This window comes from Hippopotamus amphibius, chromosome 7, assembly GCF_030028045.1.
Source record: "Hippopotamus amphibius kiboko isolate mHipAmp2 chromosome 7, mHipAmp2.hap2, whole genome shotgun sequence".
Classification (NCBI taxonomy): domain Eukaryota; kingdom Metazoa; phylum Chordata; class Mammalia; order Artiodactyla; family Hippopotamidae; genus Hippopotamus; species Hippopotamus amphibius.
In genome coordinates, this window is record NC_080192.1 from 97,417,853 (window position 1) to 97,440,400 (window position 22,548).

At 34.2% G+C, this 22,548-nt stretch overlaps 1 protein-coding gene across 4 annotated transcripts in view; it reads left to right on the plus strand.

Moving 5' to 3' along the window:
• The window catches only part of XPO1 (exportin 1), a 42,585-nt gene extending 21,529 nt beyond the window's left edge, over positions 1-21,056 (plus strand). For 3 of the 4 annotated variants that reach the window (XM_057741551.1, XM_057741553.1, XM_057741554.1), the window contains 21 exons: positions 4,731-4,792; positions 5,013-5,057; positions 6,261-6,442; positions 7,389-7,437; positions 7,518-7,637; positions 8,732-8,860; positions 9,512-9,670; positions 10,605-10,802; positions 11,139-11,277; positions 11,461-11,642; positions 11,723-11,879; positions 11,993-12,156; positions 12,448-12,582; positions 13,067-13,250; positions 13,578-13,684; positions 15,911-16,105; positions 17,355-17,523; positions 18,394-18,528; positions 18,611-18,770; positions 18,853-18,949; positions 19,931-21,056. In XM_057741551.1, coding sequence (XP_057597534.1) covers positions 4,731-4,792; positions 5,013-5,057; positions 6,261-6,442; positions 7,389-7,437; positions 7,518-7,637; positions 8,732-8,860; positions 9,512-9,670; positions 10,605-10,802; positions 11,139-11,277; positions 11,461-11,642; positions 11,723-11,879; positions 11,993-12,156; positions 12,448-12,582; positions 13,067-13,250; positions 13,578-13,684; positions 15,911-16,105; positions 17,355-17,523; positions 18,394-18,528; positions 18,611-18,770; positions 18,853-18,949; positions 19,931-20,077 — 2,915 coding nt within the window. In that variant the 3' untranslated portion in view covers positions 20,078-21,056. Of the gene's footprint in view, positions 1-4,730; positions 4,793-5,012; positions 5,058-6,260; positions 6,443-7,002; positions 7,008-7,386; positions 7,438-7,517; positions 7,638-8,731; positions 8,861-9,511; positions 9,671-10,604; positions 10,803-11,138; positions 11,278-11,460; positions 11,643-11,722; positions 11,880-11,992; positions 12,157-12,447; positions 12,583-13,066; positions 13,251-13,577; positions 13,685-15,910; positions 16,106-17,354; positions 17,524-18,393; positions 18,529-18,610; positions 18,771-18,852; positions 18,950-19,930 lie in introns of those variants that run through there. The other variant, XM_057741555.1, reaches the window with a different exon arrangement.
• The last annotated feature ends 1,492 nt before the right edge of the window (positions 21,057-22,548 follow it).

Consider the following 22,548-nt stretch of genomic DNA (forward strand, 5'->3'; position numbering starts at 1 on the left):
ATGCTCATGAACAACCTTACGATTTAAATTTAGAAAGGGCTTTTGGCTCCATGAGAATATGGTACCATCAGTATGTTGTAGTCACTAAGTTCTCATTTTAACGGGTTTTAGTGAATCAAATTCTGTTCCAACATTTCTTTTACCCTATTATTAAGTATCTAATATTTGCATTATTTTCCTGGGGGATAAGAACGTTAATATTGCTGTGTAAGTAACTTGCAAGATGATACTTAACCTTTAAGTCAGGATGAAAGTTACTTAAATCTCACCTTTTTAGCTAGCTAATGTTGATACTATCAACTTACAAGAGTGTGTAGACTATTTGGCGTTGCTTTGTCAAAGCTGTCAAAGACATTTTTCTTGACATTGAGAAAATGGAGTTGGGTCATATGTAAAAAATAAATGCATAAACTTGGATAAGGAGCATTCATGTGCCATAAGCTGCCTTCCAGTGACTAGTTAGGCATTTTTATACTAGTGTACCTTGTTTTGAAGAAATTATACATGGCCGATCCTTTAAAAAAAAAAAAAAGTATTACTTTTCAATAAATAATTGAGAAGTTTTGGATGTGAATTTTTTGTTCATATTTAGAAGAATGGGATGGGGGGCTATAGATATAAGTATGTTAGATCATTGTAGGAGTGCTTTGAAAAACTTGGCATAGTAACCGTGTAAGAGCATAATTGTGCTTGTCAAAAGCATACAAACTATGTATGGGAACTCTTCGGTGAAATGTTCTTTGGTTTGTTTTTTTGATATATATATGTATGTATGTATGTATTTCAAGTTTTCCTGATTCCCAAGGAAGGGCTTAGAAGGCTGCTGGAAGGAATATCCTAGTCTCTTCACATACGCTTTCTGAATAACTGGAAACATAATTTCTGAGTAGTATGGTTTTTGTTGGATATGAAGTCTTGTAAAGGTAGTTCTCATTTTAAGAAATTTGTTTCACATAACTGTCACTTTTGCAACTGGTGGACGACTAATTCATCTGGCACAAAGAATAAAGAGACACTGGGAATGAAGTATTTTCTGTCAAATCTCAGATAATTTTCTGTTAAATCTCAGAGGCTGAGCTTTCTCTGCTACTTGTAAACATTTGACTTTTCTACCTTGATACTTGTGACACCATTTCTTATTTATTTTTTGGCTGCACTGTGTGATTTGTGGAATCTTAGTTCCCCAACCAGGGATTGAACCTGGGCCACAGTAGTGAAAGCCCAGAATTGTAACCACTAGGCCACCAGGGAACCCCCACCATTTCATTTTTAAAGGTGCAGTTCACAATTGTAAAATTATTCTTAATTGAACTGCTTTTATTTTTTTAATTTTGGGTAAACCATAGGAAGGAGTTTGGGGAAGGAGCTATATGGTATTTGAGTCAGATAAGCTACGTGCCAGTAGGAGATTCTGAACAGACACTTGTGTTCAGCAGTACTTGATCAAAAATGTGTTGTTTACGTATAGTTTCAGTGTTTTGAATGGATGGAAGTACTGATCACTGTAGAGTGACATTAAATTGAGACTTTATTGTCTCTGAGATCCTTACAGTGTTGTGTTGTGTTTTGTTTTTAAACTACTTAATTCACATTTTTCCTTTTTCAATCTCTTTGCTCCATCTACAGGTAAATTTCAGAAGCCTCTGAAAAGAGGGAGAAGGTATTTAATTGACTTAATTGGTAATAGAATAGTTGAAGGATCAGTTTGATCCTGTTTTTCTTACTCTCCAAGGCTGAGAAAAGCCTCCAAACTCATACATGTTTCAACTAGAGGCAAGAATTGTAGTTCCACTCTTGTTCCTTATGACAGATTCAGAAGAAAACTACTGAGCCTCTTATTTGGTATTGTCAGTTATTTAATCTGAGAGAGTTGGCTGTATTTTTGGTTTTATTTAAACCATATTTTTGCCTGTATTTAGAGGTTTCAGAGAGTGCTTTTTTGTTTATTTAGAATGGCCCTTTTCCTTAATTTTTTAGGGGCCTTAATGACAATAATTTATCTGTAAAGAACAGAAGAGTCAACAATACCAGAATTGTTTTGATTTGATCTAATGGGTATTAAGGGCATGAGATGGTTGTGTGTATGTTACCCTAACTTAAATGGTATAATTTAGCACTAATTTTATTTTATTTTTTTTTTTATTTTTTTATTTTTTTTTTTATTTTTTTGGGGGGGTAGCACTCATTTTAAAATAAAACTTGTTACTTAGTTGTTTTTCGTTTGTGTGGGATTTTTTGTTTGTTTTTTTTGTTTTTAATCACCTTACTGAATCTAGACCTGATTTTATTTTGGGTGTCCACAAAGCCTCTTATTTTTTGAAATAATTTAAACAGTAGAAACATTGTCCCCAGAAGTACAGAATGTACTTATACCTCTTAGTTTATCCTGTTAACTTAGACAACCATAATAAAATTATCACAACCATAAATTTAACATTGGGTCAGTACTGTTAACTGAATTATGGACCTTAATTCAAATTTCACAAGTTTTCTCTCTATTGTCCTTTTCCTACTATTCTACAGTTTATTTAGTTGTGTTTTTTTTAGTCTCTTTAATCTATGACAGTTCTTAATTCCTGCTTGATGTCTTTGACACTTTTGATGAGTTCTGGTCAGTTATTTTGTAGTGTATTTCAGTTTAGGTTTGTCTGTTTTCTCATGATTAGACTGAGGTCCATATTTTGAGGTAAGAATACCATACAGGTGATGTGTCCTCAGTCCACCAAACTTGGAGGTTCATGATGTCAATGTTTAATTATTCATTTATTTTTAACCTTTATCATTTATGTTGGTGCCCATTAGTTTTCTGTTTACAAAATTACTATTTTCCACTTTGAAAGTGATAAATATCTTGGGAAGATAATTTGACAGTATGCGGATAATTCATTTCTCCTGAAAGTTCTGCCCTTTTGTTTTAGCTTTCATTCATTGGTGGATCTTGTCTGCAACATGAGTACTGTGGTCTTTGCCTAATGTAGAAGTTTTTAAAATGTCCATAACGTAGTTTTCACTAGATTGTATGTGTTTGTGTATAACAATTAAATTTTTGGTTCTTGGCAGGCAGTTTTTTTAATGATTCTTATATTGTAAATATTGACAATACTTTTTTTTTAAATTTTATTTATTTATTTAATTGGCTGTGTTGGGTCTTTTTTTGCTGTGCACGGGTCTTCTTTGCGCTGAGTGGGGGCTACTCTTCGTTGTGGTGCGCGGACTCCTCAGTGCCGTAGCTTCTCCTGTTGTGGAGCACGGGCTCTAGGTGCATGGGCTTCAGTAGTTGCAGCACATGGGCTCAAGTTGTGGCTCACAGGCTCTAAAGCGCAGGCTCAAGAGTTGTGGCACATGGGCTTAGTTGCCCCGCGACATGTGGGATCTTCCCGGAGCAGGAATCAAACCCATGTACCCTGCATTGGCAGGCGGATTCTTAACCACTGTGCCACCTAGAAAGCCCGACAGTACTTATTTAACATTACATTTTCACTTATTATGTGGCTTTATTGTAGTTAGGAAATTTTTCTGCAGTTAGATTATAATTAATGTTTTTTTAAGGTTATTTTGTTTTTATTTGGGACATTAAAGTAAATGGCCAGTTTCACCATAATTAATAAAATATTTTTAAGTACCAGTGAAGGGGAACCAGAGGGTCAAAGAGTAAATTTAATACTTTAGCACATGAAGATTACTGTATTAAGGTAGTTTTACAATTAAATAAGCATTTTGTTGCCTTCAAGTTGACTATTTCCAGCTAACTCTCGGGGATAAATTTCTTAGCATATTCCTTATCAATGTTGCAGATTTGTTAGATGAGATTTGGGACACACAGTTTCACAAACCTTTATCTGTATTTCTGAAGTTAAGAGAGTTTTGAAAATTTGAAAATCTTCGTGAGTCAATTTGGTGGCAAAGCCTAAATTATTAAAACAGATGTGAGAGTAGTCTTCTTTGTAGTGGGAAATCATAACTTGTTGGATTAGGGAATCCTGTTTCAGACACTTTGGGTATGTTAATGTAAGTGTACCACATTAGTTTAAATTTTGAGGGGACCTGTAGTAGATGCCCAGTAAATTCTGAATGATGCAAATTAAAATCAAAGGCATGAAGTCTTAACTGTTTAAAGACTAGATTATACTATTAAGGTATCCTTGAGTAAAGAATATTACAAATAAAAACAATTTTTTTATACATTGTAGGATGAACAAATTAAAATTATAGGATTAGCTTAATGCTGTAATTAAAATAAATCTGAAAAGGATTAACATCTGACCTTGATTTATAAATATTTTACATAAACTTCTTATATATAGTGCTCACAAAGTTACATCTTCAGGGTTTTTGTAGTTTTAACCCACAAAAATAACATACGTGTTTATTTAAATGAACAGTACATTAGTCCCTTGCTTTTTTTTGTTTTTGGTTTTTTTTTTGGTGGTGGTGGTACTGTTTTTAATTTAAAAATCACAGCTTGGTATACTTGACTGTCTAGCGTTAAAGAATACTTAGACTACAATAATTCTTAGTTGTTAAACCAGTCTTTTGTAAAGTTAAACAAAAACTAAAAATTTAAAGGAGTACTACACTAAACTAATCGGCATTTTTCAAAAGTGCCATAATTGGTGATGGGATTCAGGTGTATCATCTGACTTTACTCTGCCCTCCCCCACCCCCAGTTTTTTTGGTTCCTGAAGATTTATTAGCATGCTATAAAAGTGTTGAATAATTTTTTTTAATAGGGATAAAAAAATATGTTGTTGGCCTCATTATCAAGACGTCATCTGACCCAACTTGTGTAGAGGTAAGAGCTTTTTTGGAGATTATTATGAGAGTGTAAAATCATTTAAATATTGGGTCTTCAACATAGACTCACTTCTGTCAGACATACAGACACGTACATGCACAGTCATTTACAATAGATCTGTGGTCATTTTTCTCTCTGTGGGGGTGGGGAATTGCCTGCAGTTATTTATTTATCTAGTTTAAGTCCTCATTTAATCTAAACTTTTTTCTTTTCTTAGAAGGAAAAGGTATATATCGGGAAATTAAATATGATTCTTGTTCAGGTAAGTTTTTGATACAGTTTCCCTCAGAAGAATTAAGTGCTTCAGTTAGGCTCATTACTAGAACAAAATAGCCTTTTATCAAATAACTAAACTGGCATCTTGGAGTAGTGATAGTAGTCTTCGCAGTAATTACAATAGTTAGCCTACTGTCTAGCATTTAAAATTGTTAATATGCTGTGGTAGGAAACATCAAATATATAGTACTGTAAAACCTTCATTCCTTTGGCTCCAGTATGTATTGGACTTATTTAAAAAAATTTCCCATTTGCCTCATACTGTGTGTATGTTTCCTTTCCATGTTAGCTATCTCAATCTTATTAATTCATTAAAAATTTACCTTTGAATTCAATCATCCCTTTAATGGATTGCTATACTTAGCCTGTTTTTTAATCTTTCTATATGTCTAACTTCAGAATTTTAAATTTATCTACCTTTTATAATATGTACAAAAAATTTCCTGAGAACATTAATTGGTATGTGAGGTGAAAAATAGATTTTTTTTTAAATTTAATAAGTTGTAGAAATACTGGGTTTTCCCAAACACTTAGATTTTCACTAAGTTAAAGGCTTTTATTGAGGACGACTTTTTGTTGTTAGCATATCTCTGAATGGGAAGAGGGAGGAGTCCAAAGAGGTTAAGTTGCTTACCTCTTACTTAACAGGTGCTATTACAGGATATCACTGGGCAATCCCTAGCATACAAAATAAACAGTACAGACCTTAAAGTCAAATACGGTCCATTAGGCTTTTGGTGAAAAATAATTCTATCCCCAACTGTAATGCTTCTTTTCTGCCAAATTTGTATGTCCAAACCCTACTATGTTTCAAGGCCCAGATTCCAGCTAAAGAAAATGTCTTTCCCTGCCCATCACCTTTTTATCATTTGGAGTTAGATCTTTGAGTCTCTTGGGATAATTTGTATGTGTCTGGCAAATATTGATGTGCATAAACATAAGAGCCAGGTTAGTTGAATCAGAGTAATTGAGAGGAGGAACACGGCATTTAAGACACAGAACTTTGTGTTGTAGTTTCTACTCGGTATATTCTATAGAGAGTGGCATGTTACCTGTCTTAATAAAAAGGAAGAAAATGAAAGGTGGTTGATATTTGCTCCTGCTTTTGGTATCACACAATTTCTATGAAGTTTGTTTTATTTGCCATCGACAACTGAAATGAAATTTAACATTTCCTGTCTTATTTTAGATACTGAAACAAGAATGGCCAAAGCACTGGCCAACTTTTATCAGTGACATTGTTGGAGCGAGTAGGACCAGTGAAAGTCTTTGTCAGAACAATATGGTAATTCTAAAACTCTTGAGTGAAGAAGTATTTGATTTCTCTAGTGGACAGATAACCCAAGTGAAAGCTAAGCATTTAAAAGACAGGCAAGTAATTGTTTTAAAATTTTTAAGTAATTTCTCAAGCAATTTCAAGAAATTTGGAAGTAGATTGTAAATTTCTAAGAAACTATGATTATTAAATATTAAATAGTACTGAAGTGATGTAATATTCTAAATATGGAGGCTTGAAAAATATGTATGGTGGTGTAGCAAAATTAACTTCATACATGTCATGTGGAAGGAATATAGGTTAAGAATTCCCAGAAAACTCTTTGGAATCTGTTTTATATGGTGTCTAGTTAATTACAGGTCCAAGGATATGACTTGCGTCCAAATGTCTACTGAATTCTTACTATTCCTGCATTTTGTCAATTTCCCGAATGTTAACACCAGGAACATGCCAAATTTTATTTTCTTCAACATAGTAATAAATATGTGTCTGGTCATTAGGGAACAGAAATGTTTTTACCTTTATGTATTCAAACTAGCTTCGGAATTTAGAATTTTTCCTCTGGTTTGGTATATAAACACGTTTTAGGATTGAGGATATATCTAACACCACTTCTCTCATTTTGGAGAGTTTTGTTTCAGCCATCTTGATTTAAAAGACTAGATTGAGGTATTTCCCTGGTGCTTCCACGGCAGGGGGCACGGGTTTGATCCCTGGTTGGGGAAGTAAGGTCCCACATGCCATGGGGCGTGGCCAAATTTTAAAAAATAAATATAAGACTAGGTTGGTTGAAAGTACTTCAAATAGAGTAAGGATTACGTGAAAAACAAACCTTTAAGAAATGGAAATTATGTGATATCTGTAGGTGAGTTTTAAGAGTGATGTTTATACAGTTTTAATAACTTTGTAACTTTTGATGAAGTTATTGCTATCTGTGTTTATGAATAGAAGTAACTCAAGTTTTCAATGACTGCTGAAATGTTGTTAGTATGTAAATATAGTATTTATTTCTGTCTTCTAAACAATCCCTTTTTTTTTTAGCATGTGCAATGAATTCTCACAAATTTTTCAGCTTTGTCAGTTTGTGATGGTAAGTGCTTTTAATTTCATTTTTTAAAATAAGAATTAATTATAGGAAGATGATAATTTACAAGCACGTTTTTGTTGTAGGAGAATTCCCAAAATGCTCCACTTGTACATGCAACTTTGGAAACGTTGCTCAGATTTCTTAACTGGATTCCACTTGGATATATTTTTGAGACCAAGTTAATCAGCACATTAATTTATAAGGTATAGTGAATATTGTATTTTCTTAATTTGTAATGCTCTTTTGAATAGAAAAACCATTCCACGTTCATAATAATTAACCTTGTTTCTGAGATGAGGAAACTGTCCAGAAGAACTTTTCTGTAGTTTCAGCTACTAATTCTTAAAAACAATATCAGAATCTTATGCTTCTGCCACTTATACCAGTCAATCTCCCAAATTCTGTGTGAACAACTAATAACAAATTTGGTTTGCTTTTAGTTGCAGTAGCATGCTACTGTAAAGTCTTATAATTGTTCATCCAGAGATAATCAGTTACCAACTGTTGTATTTCCAGATGTTTTCTAATCAGATATAATGAATAAATTATATATTTAATTAAGGCCTTATGAAAGCAGGCTATTATAACTTACATTTGGGGCTGTGTAGTTCAGGGCTTGATATGGTCATATTCTAATCTGAATTTACTGTGGGGGAGCCACCATTTTATCAGTTGACAGTTTATTTTAAATTGTTTGCCATTGTCAGCAGTACTGCAGGAAATACTGCATTTGTCCAAATATTTACTTTGTATAAATTTCAATGTAAGTATTGTATCAATATTGTCCATTTTTAAGGCTTTTGATGCTTACCAAATTGCCACCCACAAATGGGAGGCTATTTTTATACCTTCTCAACAATAAAATATGGAAGAGCCAGTTTTCCCACACCTTCATTAATCCTAGGTATATTGCATACCTTTTAAAATCCTAAACAATTATCTTTTTAGGTTATACAGAAAACATGATGTCTTGAAAGGTCATGTAATAGATCATGGGAAAAGCTTCTAAGCAACTTTGTGTTTTTCAGGTGTCTGAGGACACATCAGAAGAAAGTACAGTTTGCTCCTAAAGCATTACTTGTCTTTTGGGCGAATAATGAAATTTCTTTAAAAAATTTATGTACCAAAAACTCCTATCACCACCTATTTACCTGATTTTTTTTCCCTCTGTGTTCCTGATTTTTAAATCCTTATTTTTTTTAATTGTTAATTTTAAGTAAAGTGCTTCAGGCCATTTAATTTTATACTTCCTCTCTCCCCTCCCTACCCCACCCCCATCTTTTAAAATTTAAAATAGTTCCTGAATGTTCCAATGTTCCGAAATGTCTCTCTGAAGTGCCTCACTGAAATTGCTGGTGTGAGTGTAAGCCAGTATGAGGAACAATTTGTAACGCTATTTACACTGACAATGATGCAGCTAAAACAGGTAATACAACACCCTTGAAAACCGACTAAGCAATTTTGCCTTAGAAAAAGTTGGATTTGAGTTGAAACATTTTGGGATTGCATATTTATTATATAAAATGAAGGATAAGTTAGAAATTTTTATGAACATTTTGAAAATTCCTTGAAATAAAGGTTCTGGGAGTGTCATGGTAATTTATTTCTACAGAATTTAGAGGCTTTAGGTAACCTGGGATTTAATATCAGTTCTGCCTTTGACCTTTCATCTCTCAAATGACGGGATTAGCTTAGTCTTAGTTTGACTAGGTATATATGAAATTATCTAGACAGTTAATCATAAAGCTACATTACTGTTTATGTCTGTGATCTGAATCAACTATATAGTTTTACATTTTTAATAACACTAATGTGAGGAAACTGATACAGGGAAAATTTCGAAGGATAATCTTTGAGGAAATCTTACAACTTGAAACTTAAAAAAAAAAAAAATGAAAAGCTAGGACAGAAAGGTACAAAAATGGATAAAATAGACCAAGGCATTTTAGGGAAGAATAAGCTGTTTAACTCCATATGTTTTAAAATTAGTAAAAGGGTGGTAGAAATTTAGAACTTAAAATGTAGTATCTTTGTTGTTTTTAAAATGAAGCCTTATGATCCATATTTAAACTTGCAGATGCTTCCTTTAAATACCAACATTCGACTTGCATACTCAAATGGAAAGGACGATGAACAGAACTTTATTCAAAACCTCAGTTTGTTTCTCTGCACCTTTCTGAAAGAACATGGTCAACTTATAGAAAAAAGATTAAACCTCAGGGAAACACTGATGGAGGTAGGCTTTGTGGAGCCTTTGGCTTCTGAAATTAATAATAAAAACTTAAAGTACACCTTGTTCTAAAATTCCTGTAGCTTTTGACATATATTCTTACCTAATGCTTGTCTCTGCAATATAAATATATGTTGTCAATTCTGAATTATAGTTAAAAGCCAAGTGTCCTGATTTTTGTGTTCTACTCAATGCCAGGTCAATAATCTATAATGAAAATGAAATTCCTGAAGAGTGTGCAGATGTGTCATTTCTAAGATGAAAAGTCTAAAGACCCTATTTTAAAATTGAGATGTAATTCACATACCATAAAACTGTCGATTTTAAATTGTATGATTCAGTGACATTTAGTACATTCATAGTGTTTTCCAAAATATTTTCATCACCCACAAAGGATGATGTACCCATTGAAATAGTCACTCTGTCATTCTTCTCTGTGCTCCAGTCCCTAGCAACCAGTAATTTTCTTTACATCTCAATGGATTTAACTATTCTGAACCTTTCATGTAAATGGAATCATAATATATGGACTTTTGTTGTTATTGGTTTCTTTCAGTTAGCATGTTACAATATGTATTGGTACTTAAACCCTTTATGGATGAATAATATTCCTTTGTATGGATATACATCGAGTTTTGTGTGTCCATTCATCAGTTGAACATTTGGATTATTTCTACCTTTTTACTGTTACCAAATGTCTTTTAATGTCCATACCTTTTTACAATCACATGTTTCTTGATGCGTTGTAGGACATGAGAAGAAAGCACAGTTTGCTCCTAGAGAATTTCTATTATCTATCTGATGAGTAGTGAAAAATCAGAGTTGTACAAAATGTAACGTGAGTTTTTATTTGCCATTAACATAGCGAATGGAAAGCAGTTTGAAGTTGGTTAGTAATGTCTTCTGAGGATTGTTTTAATAGTTTTGGTCTTATGTGTAGGCCCTTCATTATATGTTGTTGGTATCCGAAGTAGAGGAAACTGAAATCTTTAAGATTTGTCTTGAGTACTGGAATCACCTGGCAGCTGAACTCTATAGAGAGAGCCCGTTCTCAACATCTGCCTCTCCGTTGCTATCTGGAAGTCAACATTTTGATGTTCCTCCCAGGAGACAGCTGTATTTGCCTGTGTTATCCAAGGTAACAGTAGTGGGTGGTTGGGTGTGCTTCCTGTGATTTGGGGGACCAAATGCAAATACTGGCTTTTATTTTTTGGCTAAATCTATCTAAGCACCACCTTGTGAGTTCATTAGGAATGCAGATGAGATGCAGGAAAGTTAACGATTGGTTTTTATCTGTTAAACATTGAAAATTATTATCGTAGACTTACATTTTAAGTGTGTTTATTTTACATTGTGGGAATAATTTTGTTTGGTATGTTGGTGTTAAGTGCTTTTGGTGGGGGGTGAGGGTTACATTTGATGTGACTGATTTCAAAGATCTAACAGGTTTTTTTTCTTGTTCGTTGTTGAATAGGTCCGTTTATTGATGGTTAGTCGAATGGCTAAACCAGAGGAAGTATTGGTTGTAGAAAATGATCAGGGAGAAGTTGTAAGAGAATTCATGAAGGATACAGATTCCATAAATTTGTATAAGAATATGAGAGAAACATTAGGTAAGTTAATACTGTTTATCTTTGTAATTCTATTCTGGGATGCAAATACTTAGGGAATACGGCATGCTTAGATTGTGAATCTGTTGATAGTCATTCTTATTCATGTGTTGTTGGTCTTAGTAAAATTATTTTTGCTCATTAAGTTTTGCATTTTGAAACATCTGGAATTTTTTTCCCTCGTAGTTTATCTTACTCATCTGGATTATGTAGATACAGAAAGAATAATGACTGAGAAGCTTCACAATCAAGTGAATGGCACAGAGTGGTCATGGAAAAATTTGAATACGTTGTGTTGGGCTATAGGCTCCATTAGTGGAGCAATGCATGAAGAGGATGAAAAGCGATTTCTTGTTACTGTTATAAAGGTATGCAAGAGAGGTATGAACTGGAACCTTTAGATAAATGTGTTTTATTACAAATGACTGAAATTTGTGTTATTTTACAGGATCTGTTAGGATTATGTGAACAGAAAAGAGGCAAAGATAATAAAGCTATTATTGCATCAAATATCATGTACATAGTAGGTCAATATCCACGATTTTTAAGAGCTCATTGGAAATTTTTGAAGACAGTAGTTAACAAGCTCTTTGAATTCATGCATGGTAAATCCTACTTGCTTTAATATATTTTATTTAGTTATTTTTGCTGAATAAAAAAAGCAAAATTTTTCTTGAAAAAAATTTTTTTCAAAGGTAAATTGTTTTTATTTTGTTAGAGACCCATGATGGAGTCCAGGACATGGCTTGTGATACTTTCATTAAAATAGCTCAAAAGTGCCGCAGGCATTTTGTTCAGGTTCAAGTTGGAGAAGTAATGCCGTTTATTGATGAGATTTTGAATAACATTAACACTATAATTTGTGATCTTCAGCCTCAACAGGTACGTGCATCAGTAAGCATATTTTTCTTAGAAAGTAACTACTGTTCTAATGAGAATTTATTAATGGGAATAGAAAGAAAGCCAGTATTGGATTCACTTCAAGTGTTTCTGTGGTTAAGTTTTTATAATGAGGCAGAAATTCAACCAGAGTTTGTTAGGCTGTTTTCCTACTTAATATAAATTATTTCTGACGCTTTAAAAACATTAGTTTAAGGATACATGTGTATTGTTCGTGTGTGGTTTTCCTTGTTATGATACATACAAATAAACTGTCTGCCTGGTTTAACATAGGTCCATACATTTTATGAAGCTGTGGGGTACATGATTGGTGCACAAACAGACCAAACAGTACAAGAACATTTGATAGAAAAGTACATGCTACTTCCTAATCAGGTTTGGGATAGCATAATTCAGCAAGCAACCAAAGTAAGTGTTTTTTTTATTACTTTTGTAAAAGTTCTAATGGAATTTGAGAAAATTATATTTACAAAAGTAGTAAATGTAGTACCTTTGGCGTGTATATGTGATCTATCGGTGCTTTTATGTGTTTTTGCACAATGAAAAAATTGTAATACTTTTATTCTGTTTTGATAGAAAATTGGGAATGTTTTGCTGTATGGTTAGTCATACAGACTTTTTTTTACCGTTTAACATTATAAATGTGATGGTGTTTTGGAGTAGTATGGGTAATGTTTTTTGCTTTAGCTACAAGAATAATTTTCAGGGACTTCTCTGGTGGTCCAGTGGTTAAGGCTCCACACTTCCAATGCAGGGGGTTGCAGGTTTAATCCCTGGTTGGGAAACTAAGATCCCACGTTCTGCATGCTGCAGCCCCCCAAGAAAAGTAAATAAAATTTTTTTAAAAAGAATTCTCATATGAGTAAATGGAGTTGTTTTTTGTCCTTCACAGAATGTGGATATACTTAAAGATCCTGAAACAGTGAAGCAACTTGGTAGCATATTGAAAACAAATGTGAGAGCCTGCAAAGCAGTTGGACACCCATTTGTGATTCAGCTTGGGAGAATTTATTTAGATATGCTTAATGTATACAAGTGCCTCAGTGAAAATATTTCTGCAGCTATTCAAGCTAATGGTAAGCGAGTCTCAATTCTTGTGGAATGATGTGTTAACAAGTCAGCTCTACATTCACTTTCACTGCCTTAGCATAAGCATTCAGCACTTCTCGCAGATTTAAATTAATCCCTCCCATGTTTCAGGTGATCCTAGACAGTTTTTTCAACCATTCACATGCCCCTCTCCCCTATAAAATTAGTTTATTTTCCCAGGAAATTCATCTGTGTACTCTTGTCTTTAAGTTTTCTAGTGGTAAATGGGAACTGATAGTATCTGAAGTACATGTAACTGCCAGTGTAGAATTTTAGTTGTTAAGTTGGATTCCACCTGATTGCATTTTTTTTAGGTGAGATGGTTACAAAGCAACCATTGATTAGAAGTATGCGAACAGTAAAAAGGGAAACTTTAAAGTTAATATCTGGTTGGGTGAGCCGATCCAATGATCCACAGATGGTAAGTGCGATGTGCTTTTTGTTTTTAAAGTTGATCCTGCAATTTCTGGAATGTGCATATATTCTGTATGTGTTTAGCTATTTTAAAAGTAATTTGGATGTTTATATTTGGCATTATTTCATAACATCCTATTTATTGGAGTCCTTGAGTACATTAAAATAGTAAGATATATCCCATTTTCCAAAGAAATTGCTGTTAGTAGGGAGAGGGGTGGTGATGTAACAAGATAGCTGAGATGATTGGGTTGTTTTTATTTTTCCATGGATAGAGTTTAGGTGAAAATTTTTTGGCTTTGAGAGCAATTTGCAAAGCTGTCATTAGTTTGGCTCTTCAGCAGGAGTAAGCACTTTCCTAGTTGAAGGTTTGAAAGTCTCTTTTGCTCTCTTATTCCTGTTAGTCTTAAGTGGTTTTCAGAAACGAAACCAGCTCCATATGCCTCAACTTGGGGAAAATGAGATTTGTGTTTAGTTATTGTATATTTTTCATTCTCTCGATCCTTGGAACATCATATCCTGTTCATCACTGTTTTATGGAAGCAGCATTGACAACTATGCTGCTTACTTTCATAATTTTGAAATTTTAATATTGTTCCTATTGGTAAGGAACATTTTTTCAGGAAATTCTCAAGGTATCAGACTTAAATACCGAACGGTTTTAAACATGTATTATGAGATCAGAACTGTATTTAAAAGTGAGAAGTAAAAAGTAGGATGAATTGAAGGAGTTGAGAAGTTCATAATTTACAGTAGCTTAGGCGATAATTTCAGGAGTGTCGGTGGTAATAACAAGAAAGGGTCTCATATTTTACAACTAAGGTTTGTATTGAGGTTTGACGTTGTGAATTCAAAGATAGTCAAACACTTCAGGTCCAGTATGTAGGAAAATAAATTATTTCAGTGTTAAGAGTAGAAATAGGGAGGGGGGAGAATAAATGAGTCATGGGTTTGAAATGTACAATGTGGGGACTATAGTCAATAACTAATATATTTTTATGGTGATGAATTATAACTAGACTTAATGTGGTGATCATCTTGAAATGTATAAAAATACCAATCACTAACTATGCTGTGTAACAGGAACTAACATCCATGTTGTAGGTCAACAAATATACAACAAACTTATAGAAGAAGATAGCAGATTTGTGGTTTTCAGAGGTGGAATGAGGGAGGTGAAAGTGGATGAAGGCAGTCAACTAATATAACCTTTCAGTTTTAAGATAAATAAGTACTAAGGATGTAATGTACAAACATGATAAGTATAACTAACTGCTGTATGTTATATAAGAAAGTTGTTAACAGTAACTCCTAAGCATTTTCATCACAAAATTTTTTTTCTATTTGTATCTATATGAGATGTTGACTAAACATATATGAGGTGTTTTATATATATAACATCTATATGATGAGGGTCACTAAACTTAATCATTTCATGATGTATGTAAGTAAACTTACACAGCGCTATACATTAATCATGTCTCAATAAAACGTGAAGGAAGAAAATCAGTTCTAGTTAAGAGAAACCAAGTAGGTAAATGGAAAAATGATTTTGTGCTTATCCTTCAAATCTTACTAAACCTGTTTTGTGTAGTGGGATACTACTAACTAGTAATCTTCAGTTAAATGAAACATGGTTATATTTATTGTACACATCTTAAAAGAGACCCTATTAAAGGCATAGAAGTTATACTTTAATAAGACTTTATTGAGAATCTTGGAAACTCCCACACAGTCATTCTGGCATAGTCCAGTTCTGTTTTTGGGAGTAAGTGATGGTTATTGTTTCTGGTTATTAAAGTATCATTTAGCATTCATTAAATTTAAAAAAATAATTGAGCGGGTGTCTACTTTGGATTAGATATGAGTGCCTTGGTACAGTATTGGTTAGGAGGACTCTACTTTGAGCTTACCCATTCCACACCTCCCCCACCCCCTCCCAGTATTCCTAGAATTCTGGTCCTGCCACAATAGTGGTTACTTCATTTCAGGCCCCAGTTTCCTTTAGTAATTACAAATTTAAACTATACAATGTCCATGGCCCTTCTCAGCCTATTGTGATTTCTTGGTTTCTCTTGGTAAAGTTCTAATACACAAAAACTTAAAGCACAGGAGTTTTCAGCAGATGATCAACCTAAATTAAATCTTACAGATGACATTGACCTAGCTGCTTAATTAGAGTTAGCAAGTGCCTAGACTAAAATTTTAAAAAACATTTTTTTTTTTTAAACAGGTAGCTGAAAATTTTGTTCCTCCTCTGTTGGATGCAGTTCTCATTGATTATCAGAGAAATGTCCCAGCTGCTAGAGAACCAGAAGTGCTTAGTACTATGGCTATTATTGTCAACAAGTTAGGAGGACATATAACAGCTGAAATACCTCAAATATTTGATGCTGTTTTTGAATGCACATTGAATATGATAAATAAGGTATGTGATTTGCGTTTCAGTTATGTAATGGGAAGTTCTGCAGTATGTCCTTATAACTTTTTTTTAGTCTTTTTTATTTTATGTATGTCTGTATGTATTGGCTATGTTGCATCTTCATTACTGCATGAGGGCTTTCTCTAGTTGCAGCAAGTGGGAGCTACTCTTCATTGCGGTGTGTGGACTTCTCGTTGTGGTGGCTTCTCTTGTTGTGGATCACAGGCTTCAGTAGTTGTGGCTGGAGTGCTCTAGAGCGCAGGCTCAGTAGTTGTGGCGCACAGGCTTAGTAGCTCTGAGGCATGCAGGATCTTCCGGGCCAGGGATCAAACCTGTGTCCCCTACGTTGACAGGCGGATTCTTATCTGCTGCACCACCAGGGAAGTCCTATCCTTATAACTTTTAAAAGCATAAATGATGGCATTTATTGAAAACTTCCTGTGTTTTAATCACTGGTTTTTTAGTTATTAAAGTGTAGTGTATGCTTTTTAAAGTGTAGTATATGCTTATAAGGAATGGGGAAATGTATTAACCAAAAAGAAAAAACGTAGATACAAGTGTACACGTTTACACAGTAGATAATGATTTTTCTAATCTGCGTTGGTGATCTCAGAGTCACTTAAAAGTGGTAGTAATAGTCTCAGAGTTAGTAGAAAATGTGATGGTCTTAATGTGAGTTTTGTTGAATTATCTTTAGAATAAGGTGACCTTGTATTCCTTCATTTTGGTAATTCATTTGTGTAATAAATAGTAAATTTGTCTTCCCTGTCAGGTGAATTCTGTTATCTTTGAGTTTGACTTTTAGCAGGCCATACATCTTATGGGAGTCCACTAACAACTCCAAACATTTATAATGAATTAGGGCTTGCTTTCCCGTTCCATTTAACATAATTAAGGCATTGAGGGCTTCCCTGGTTGCGAAGTGGTTAAGAATCCGCCTGCCAGTGCAGGGCACATAGGTTCAGTCCCTGGGCCAGGAAGATCCCACATGCCATGGAGCAACTAAGCCCATGCACCGCCGCTACTGAAACCTGCTCGCTGAGAGCCTGTGCTCTGCAACAAGAGAAGCCACCACAATGAGAAATCCATGCACCACAATGAAGAGTAGCCCCTGCTCTCCACAGCTAGAGAAAACCCGTGTGTAGCAATGAAGAACCATTGCAACCAAAAACAAAATAAGTAAAAAAAAAAAAGATAAATCTTTAATATAATTAAAGCATTGAAATTTTTTTTTGTTCCCACCATTTATTTTTAGGACTTTGAAGAATATCCTGAACACAGAACGAACTTTTTCTTACTGCTTCAGGCTGTCAATTCTCATTGCTTCCCAGCATTCCTGGCTATTCCACCTGCACAGTTTAAACTTGTTTTGGATTCCATTATTTGGGCTTTCAAACATACTATGAGGAATGTGGCAGATACAGGTAAATACATAGAAACGATGTTTTTTATCCATTTGCCTACCAACTCACAGTCCGTGTACAGACACTTACAAATAGGTGTATAGTGGTAGACAGCTAGGTATCACTGCACTTGTCGTGGTTTTGCTTGAGTGCATCAGTTGCATAGCTAGGTATGAGTAAGTCCTATAAACAGTTTAATCATCAGTTCCAGAGTGAGTTCATAGGCAGAATTGAGTGTTATGGGGATATGGGCATAAGACTCAAGCCAGGAAGAACATCACTTACCCATATCCTCACCAGTGTTTCCTTTTCGCCATATGCTTTTCCTCTGAGGCACCAAGATTCAACTAAGGATAAAACAACAAAACTGTTTCTAGCAGAAGGTTTTGTTTTACTTTTAAATAATAATTGGATTATATCAGCGGTCCCTAACCTTTTTGGTGCACCAGCCACTGGTTTTGTGGAAGACAGTTTTTCCACAGACTTGCGAGGGGTGGGGGATGGTTTGGGTGGTAATGGTGAACTGCTCACCTGTTGTGCTGCCTGGTCCCTAACAGGCCTTGGACCAGTACTGGTCCTCCCAGGGAGGGGGTGGGAACCTGTGGTTTATATAGTAGAAAAATCTACTCAGTTGTGCTGCTTTTGGAACGGATATGAAGAGAATCAGCTAAACCTTTGGAAATAATGGAAAGGTGATATGGTTAAGTCATAGTCTGTAAGTAAGCAGACATTGATTTTAGTTTAACTGTTACTGAGTCAAGATAATTTAGTCAAATAATTGTCATTAGCAAAAAAGAGGGGAGAATGGATTTGGAATGAATTGTTCAGTAGTTGAAATACCATCATGAATGTTGTCAGTATGTAATAACTTTGGCATTATTTGTATTTTAGGCTTACAGATACTTTTTACACTCTTACAAAATGTTGCTCAAGAAGAAGCTGCAGCTCAGAGTTTCTATCAAACTTATTTTTGTGATATTCTTCAGCATATCTTTTCTGTTGTGACAGACACCTCACATACTGCTGGTAAGAGTTTAAAGCCATAAAAGTATTATGTGTTCAGGTTGTTATTACATCTTGAAGTTAATGATGTCCTTCTTATCAACAGGTTTGACAATGCATGCATCTATCCTTGCATATATGTTTAATTTGGTTGAAGAAGGAAAAATAAGTACACCATTAAATCCTGGAAATCCAGTCAACAACCAAATGTTTATTCAGGAATATGTGGCTAATCTTCTTAAGTCTGCATTCCCTCATCTACAAGAGTAAATATACTTTTTAATAAACTTAAATTTTTAAGTTTTTTTTTTTTTTTTAAGCAATTAATTATTGTGTTTTGACTTGCAGTGCTCAAGTAAAGCTCTTTGTGACAGGACTTTTCAGCTTAAATCAGGATATTCCTGCATTCAAGGAACATCTTAGGGATTTCCTGGTACAGATAAAGGTATATATTTTATTTGCTGTTGCAAAAGTATTGAGACTAAATACTGATTGAATTCTTGCATCTGGAATTGAGCACTTTTTTAATTCAGAATGAGTGGGCTTTTAAAATACATACTGTCTTACTCTTTTGAGACTTCCTACAGAAAGAAAAAGTCAAGGCCAGGAAGAGGAAAATGTTTGGGTTAGTGTTTTATTAATAAAATTGATTTCAGAATGTCTGTTGCAACATTGTGATCAAATCCCACAGATGTTTTTAAAGGAGTAGAATGGGCATAAGAAACACATTGGTAGTTCCTTTTGGGGATTTTCCATTTTGTTAGTAAGGAATTCATTTTAGAGGGAACCATGATAATTAGCAGATATCAGCCTATTTTTACTACTGTCACAATGCTCCATTTACTTCTGGGAAGAGGGATTTTTCTTGTATCATCATGTTTTAAAGAAATGCAAAAAGTATCAGAACTCATAAGTAGCTGATGAATTATCTTATCCATGTCTATTAAATAAGAATTGGTCACATAAGATATTCAGGTTTTTTTTTCCCCCTCCAAAATACAAAGATGTTGGGGGTGGGGATTACTATAAATATATTAGGTGTTTAAAAAAACTAATCCGTAAAGTAGAGAGTGTATAAAGGATGAAATTTGTCTGAAACAAGTATGAGGACAATGATAAAATATAGTTAAACTTGATCACTAGTCTTTACTGTTACTGCTTGAGGTATATTTTGTATATGGCATTATACTGTCCCTCTTTTGAAATCTTTTTTCCCCCCAACTAACATCTCTGGTTTTTAACTCAACTGTGTAGAATTATAAAATTATATACCATAATTTAATTCAACAATTGATGAGTAAATTATATTGTTTGTGTAAACAGGGAGGTGCTTATCTACATTTTTCCCCCCCAAAGGTGAGTCATTTTCTGAACTGATGTTAAAGTTATTAAAGTATGTTGACATTTCAACGATCTGTTTTCACAGGAGTTTGCAGGTGAAGATACATCAGATCTCTTTTTGGAAGAAAGAGAAACAGCCCTTCGACAGGCTCAGGAAGAGAAACATAAACTTCAAATGTCTGTCCCTGGCATCCTGAATCCACATGAAATTCCAGAAGAAATGTGTGATTAAAATCAGAAGTCATGCTGGGTTGTTGGTTGTTTGTGTGTGTGTGTGTGTGTGTTTTGTTTTTGTTTTTCTTTTTTTGGTCCCCCCCCCTTTTTTTTTGGTTTTTGTTTCTCTTTTTTTTTTTTTTTTCCCTCTGCAACTCTTTTGTTAGCAGATGAAAACAGCATCTGGATATTTGTCGACCAAAATGATGCCAATTTGTAAATTAAAATGTCACCTAGTGGCCCTTTTTCTTACGTGTTTTTTGTATAAGAAATTTTCTGTGAAATATCCTTCCATTGTTTAAGCTTTTGTTTTGGTCATCTTTATTTAGTTTGCATGAAGTTGAAAATTAAGGCATTTTTAAAAATTTTACTTCATGCCCATTTTGTGGCTGGGATGGGGGGAAGAGGCAAATTCAATTTGAACATATACTTGTAAATTCTAATGCAAAATTATACAATTTTTCCTGTAAACAGTACCAGTTTTTAATTAGGGAGCATTTTCTTTCTAGCCTGTATTGCAGTCTAGAAGAAAAGATAATGAGTACAAGAAATGGCGCTGTGAAAAGGGTCATAGTGCTGCATCGTCTGAAGTTAGCACCTGTTGTCTGGACTACATGTATTACAAGTCTGTATGGCAAGTTTGCAGCAAGATCATGTGCATATCATCCCATTGTAAAGCAACTTCAAAAAATATGGGAACACAGTTATTTTTACACAGTTCTTTTTGTTTTTGTGTGTGTGTGCTGTCGCTTGTCGACAACAGCTTTTTGTTTTCCTCAATGAGGAGTGTTGCTCATTTGTGAGCCTTCATTAACTCGAAGTGAAATGGTTAAAAATATTTATCCTGTTAGAATAGGCTGCATCTTTTTAACAACTCATTAAAAAAACAAAACAAAACTCTGGCTTTTGAGATGACTTATACTAATTTACATTGTTTACCAAGCTGTAGTGCTTTAAGAACACTACTTAAAAAGCAAAATAAACTTGGTTTACATTTATTTTCCCTTTATCGGCTCAAACTTATTCCTATGTTAATGAAAATGGTTATTTGTGTTTAGGTATTAGGTAGCATTTTTTAAATGAAGTTTGACAACCTATGGACTTGCAAATATTATTTCTAAGGTTATTGAGGAAAGGCAGCACTTGTATAAAATGAACATGCTCCTGAGATACCTTCTGTTCCCAAGAAACAAATGCTTCCTGTTGCTGCACATTTTACCTTTATTTTCGATTAAAAAGCATCTTCTTTCCTCTGGTTAGGAGCTATGGGAAACAAAGCTTAATGTTAGCCTTAATGAGAACCCAAGGGCAAAAAGTTACTGCACATATTTTTGATTAATTGCGCTCTTGTAAAACATAACCCTTGGAAGTAGTACCTTTGAGAAAAGTGGGAAGAAGGCAAAAGAATGTGTGGAGTGCCTACAAAAATATGAAAAGGGAATAGAAAACGGAAACAAACTTTGGTGAACCTGTTTCCAGAGGATTAAATTAGCCTTCTATAAAGGCTAATATATATATGTATAAAATTTATAATTAGCCTAGACTAAGATCTAAGCAATCTGAAGTGCCTCATGTTCATGGAGAATTAGCAACTTTGTATAATAGCTGTACTCCTAACTTTATAGGTCTTTGGCAAAAAGTGGCATCATTTTAGTAGAATATAATCATGCATAAAAGTCTTTTTAGAACAGATGGTAAGATTTTTAAACGTATTCAAAGAGGAATATTGAACTTTTTTCAAAACTAGCTTTGTTAAAAGCTTTGATTTGGTTTTATTACTGGTGTTTGCCTAAAAATAAGGTTTTCTTGGATCAGTCAAGAGTTCAGGTCTAAATCACTTACTCTATTTGAAATCAGCTACATAAGTTCATGTTTACTTTAGAACAGCTGTCACCATTTCCAACAGTGGTCATGTATAATTTTCTTATCCTACATCCCCATGGCCTACCTTGGTATGCTCTGGAAGTTTAAGAAGCGAAGCTTTGGCCAAAATGAGAGTATGATAGCAAATTAAAACTTAGGGTAGGCATATTTTGATTAACTGAGAGTTAATCATATCAGGCCAGCCTCAAGGTATTTGACAGCAGAACAAACTGATAAACTGGCCATTTGAGATGTTTGGTTTAGTGCTTTTAACTCTTGGAACAAGGTAGTGTCTCAATTTTTATAAATTATGAGAGGGAACTGGAATTGTCACATAAGTGGGTCTGAATCCTGGTCTAGGCACCCACTAGAATCTCAGGCAAGTCATTTGAACTTTTTTAAAGTGTCTTACCCAAAAAAGTGTCTTATAAAGGGTTGCTCAGCAACACAATAAAAATGTTATATGTGAAAGGCATACAGAGGCAGCAGGACATAAATTTGATAAGGGGAAGAAATATTCATTGTTGGTAGGATAATCTTGAACTTGTCTTGCAAAGTGGCAAGCAGGTTTTCCTTGGGACCTAAGCAAGGGTGCTGCTCATAAGCTATGGTGCAGAGAATTGTCCA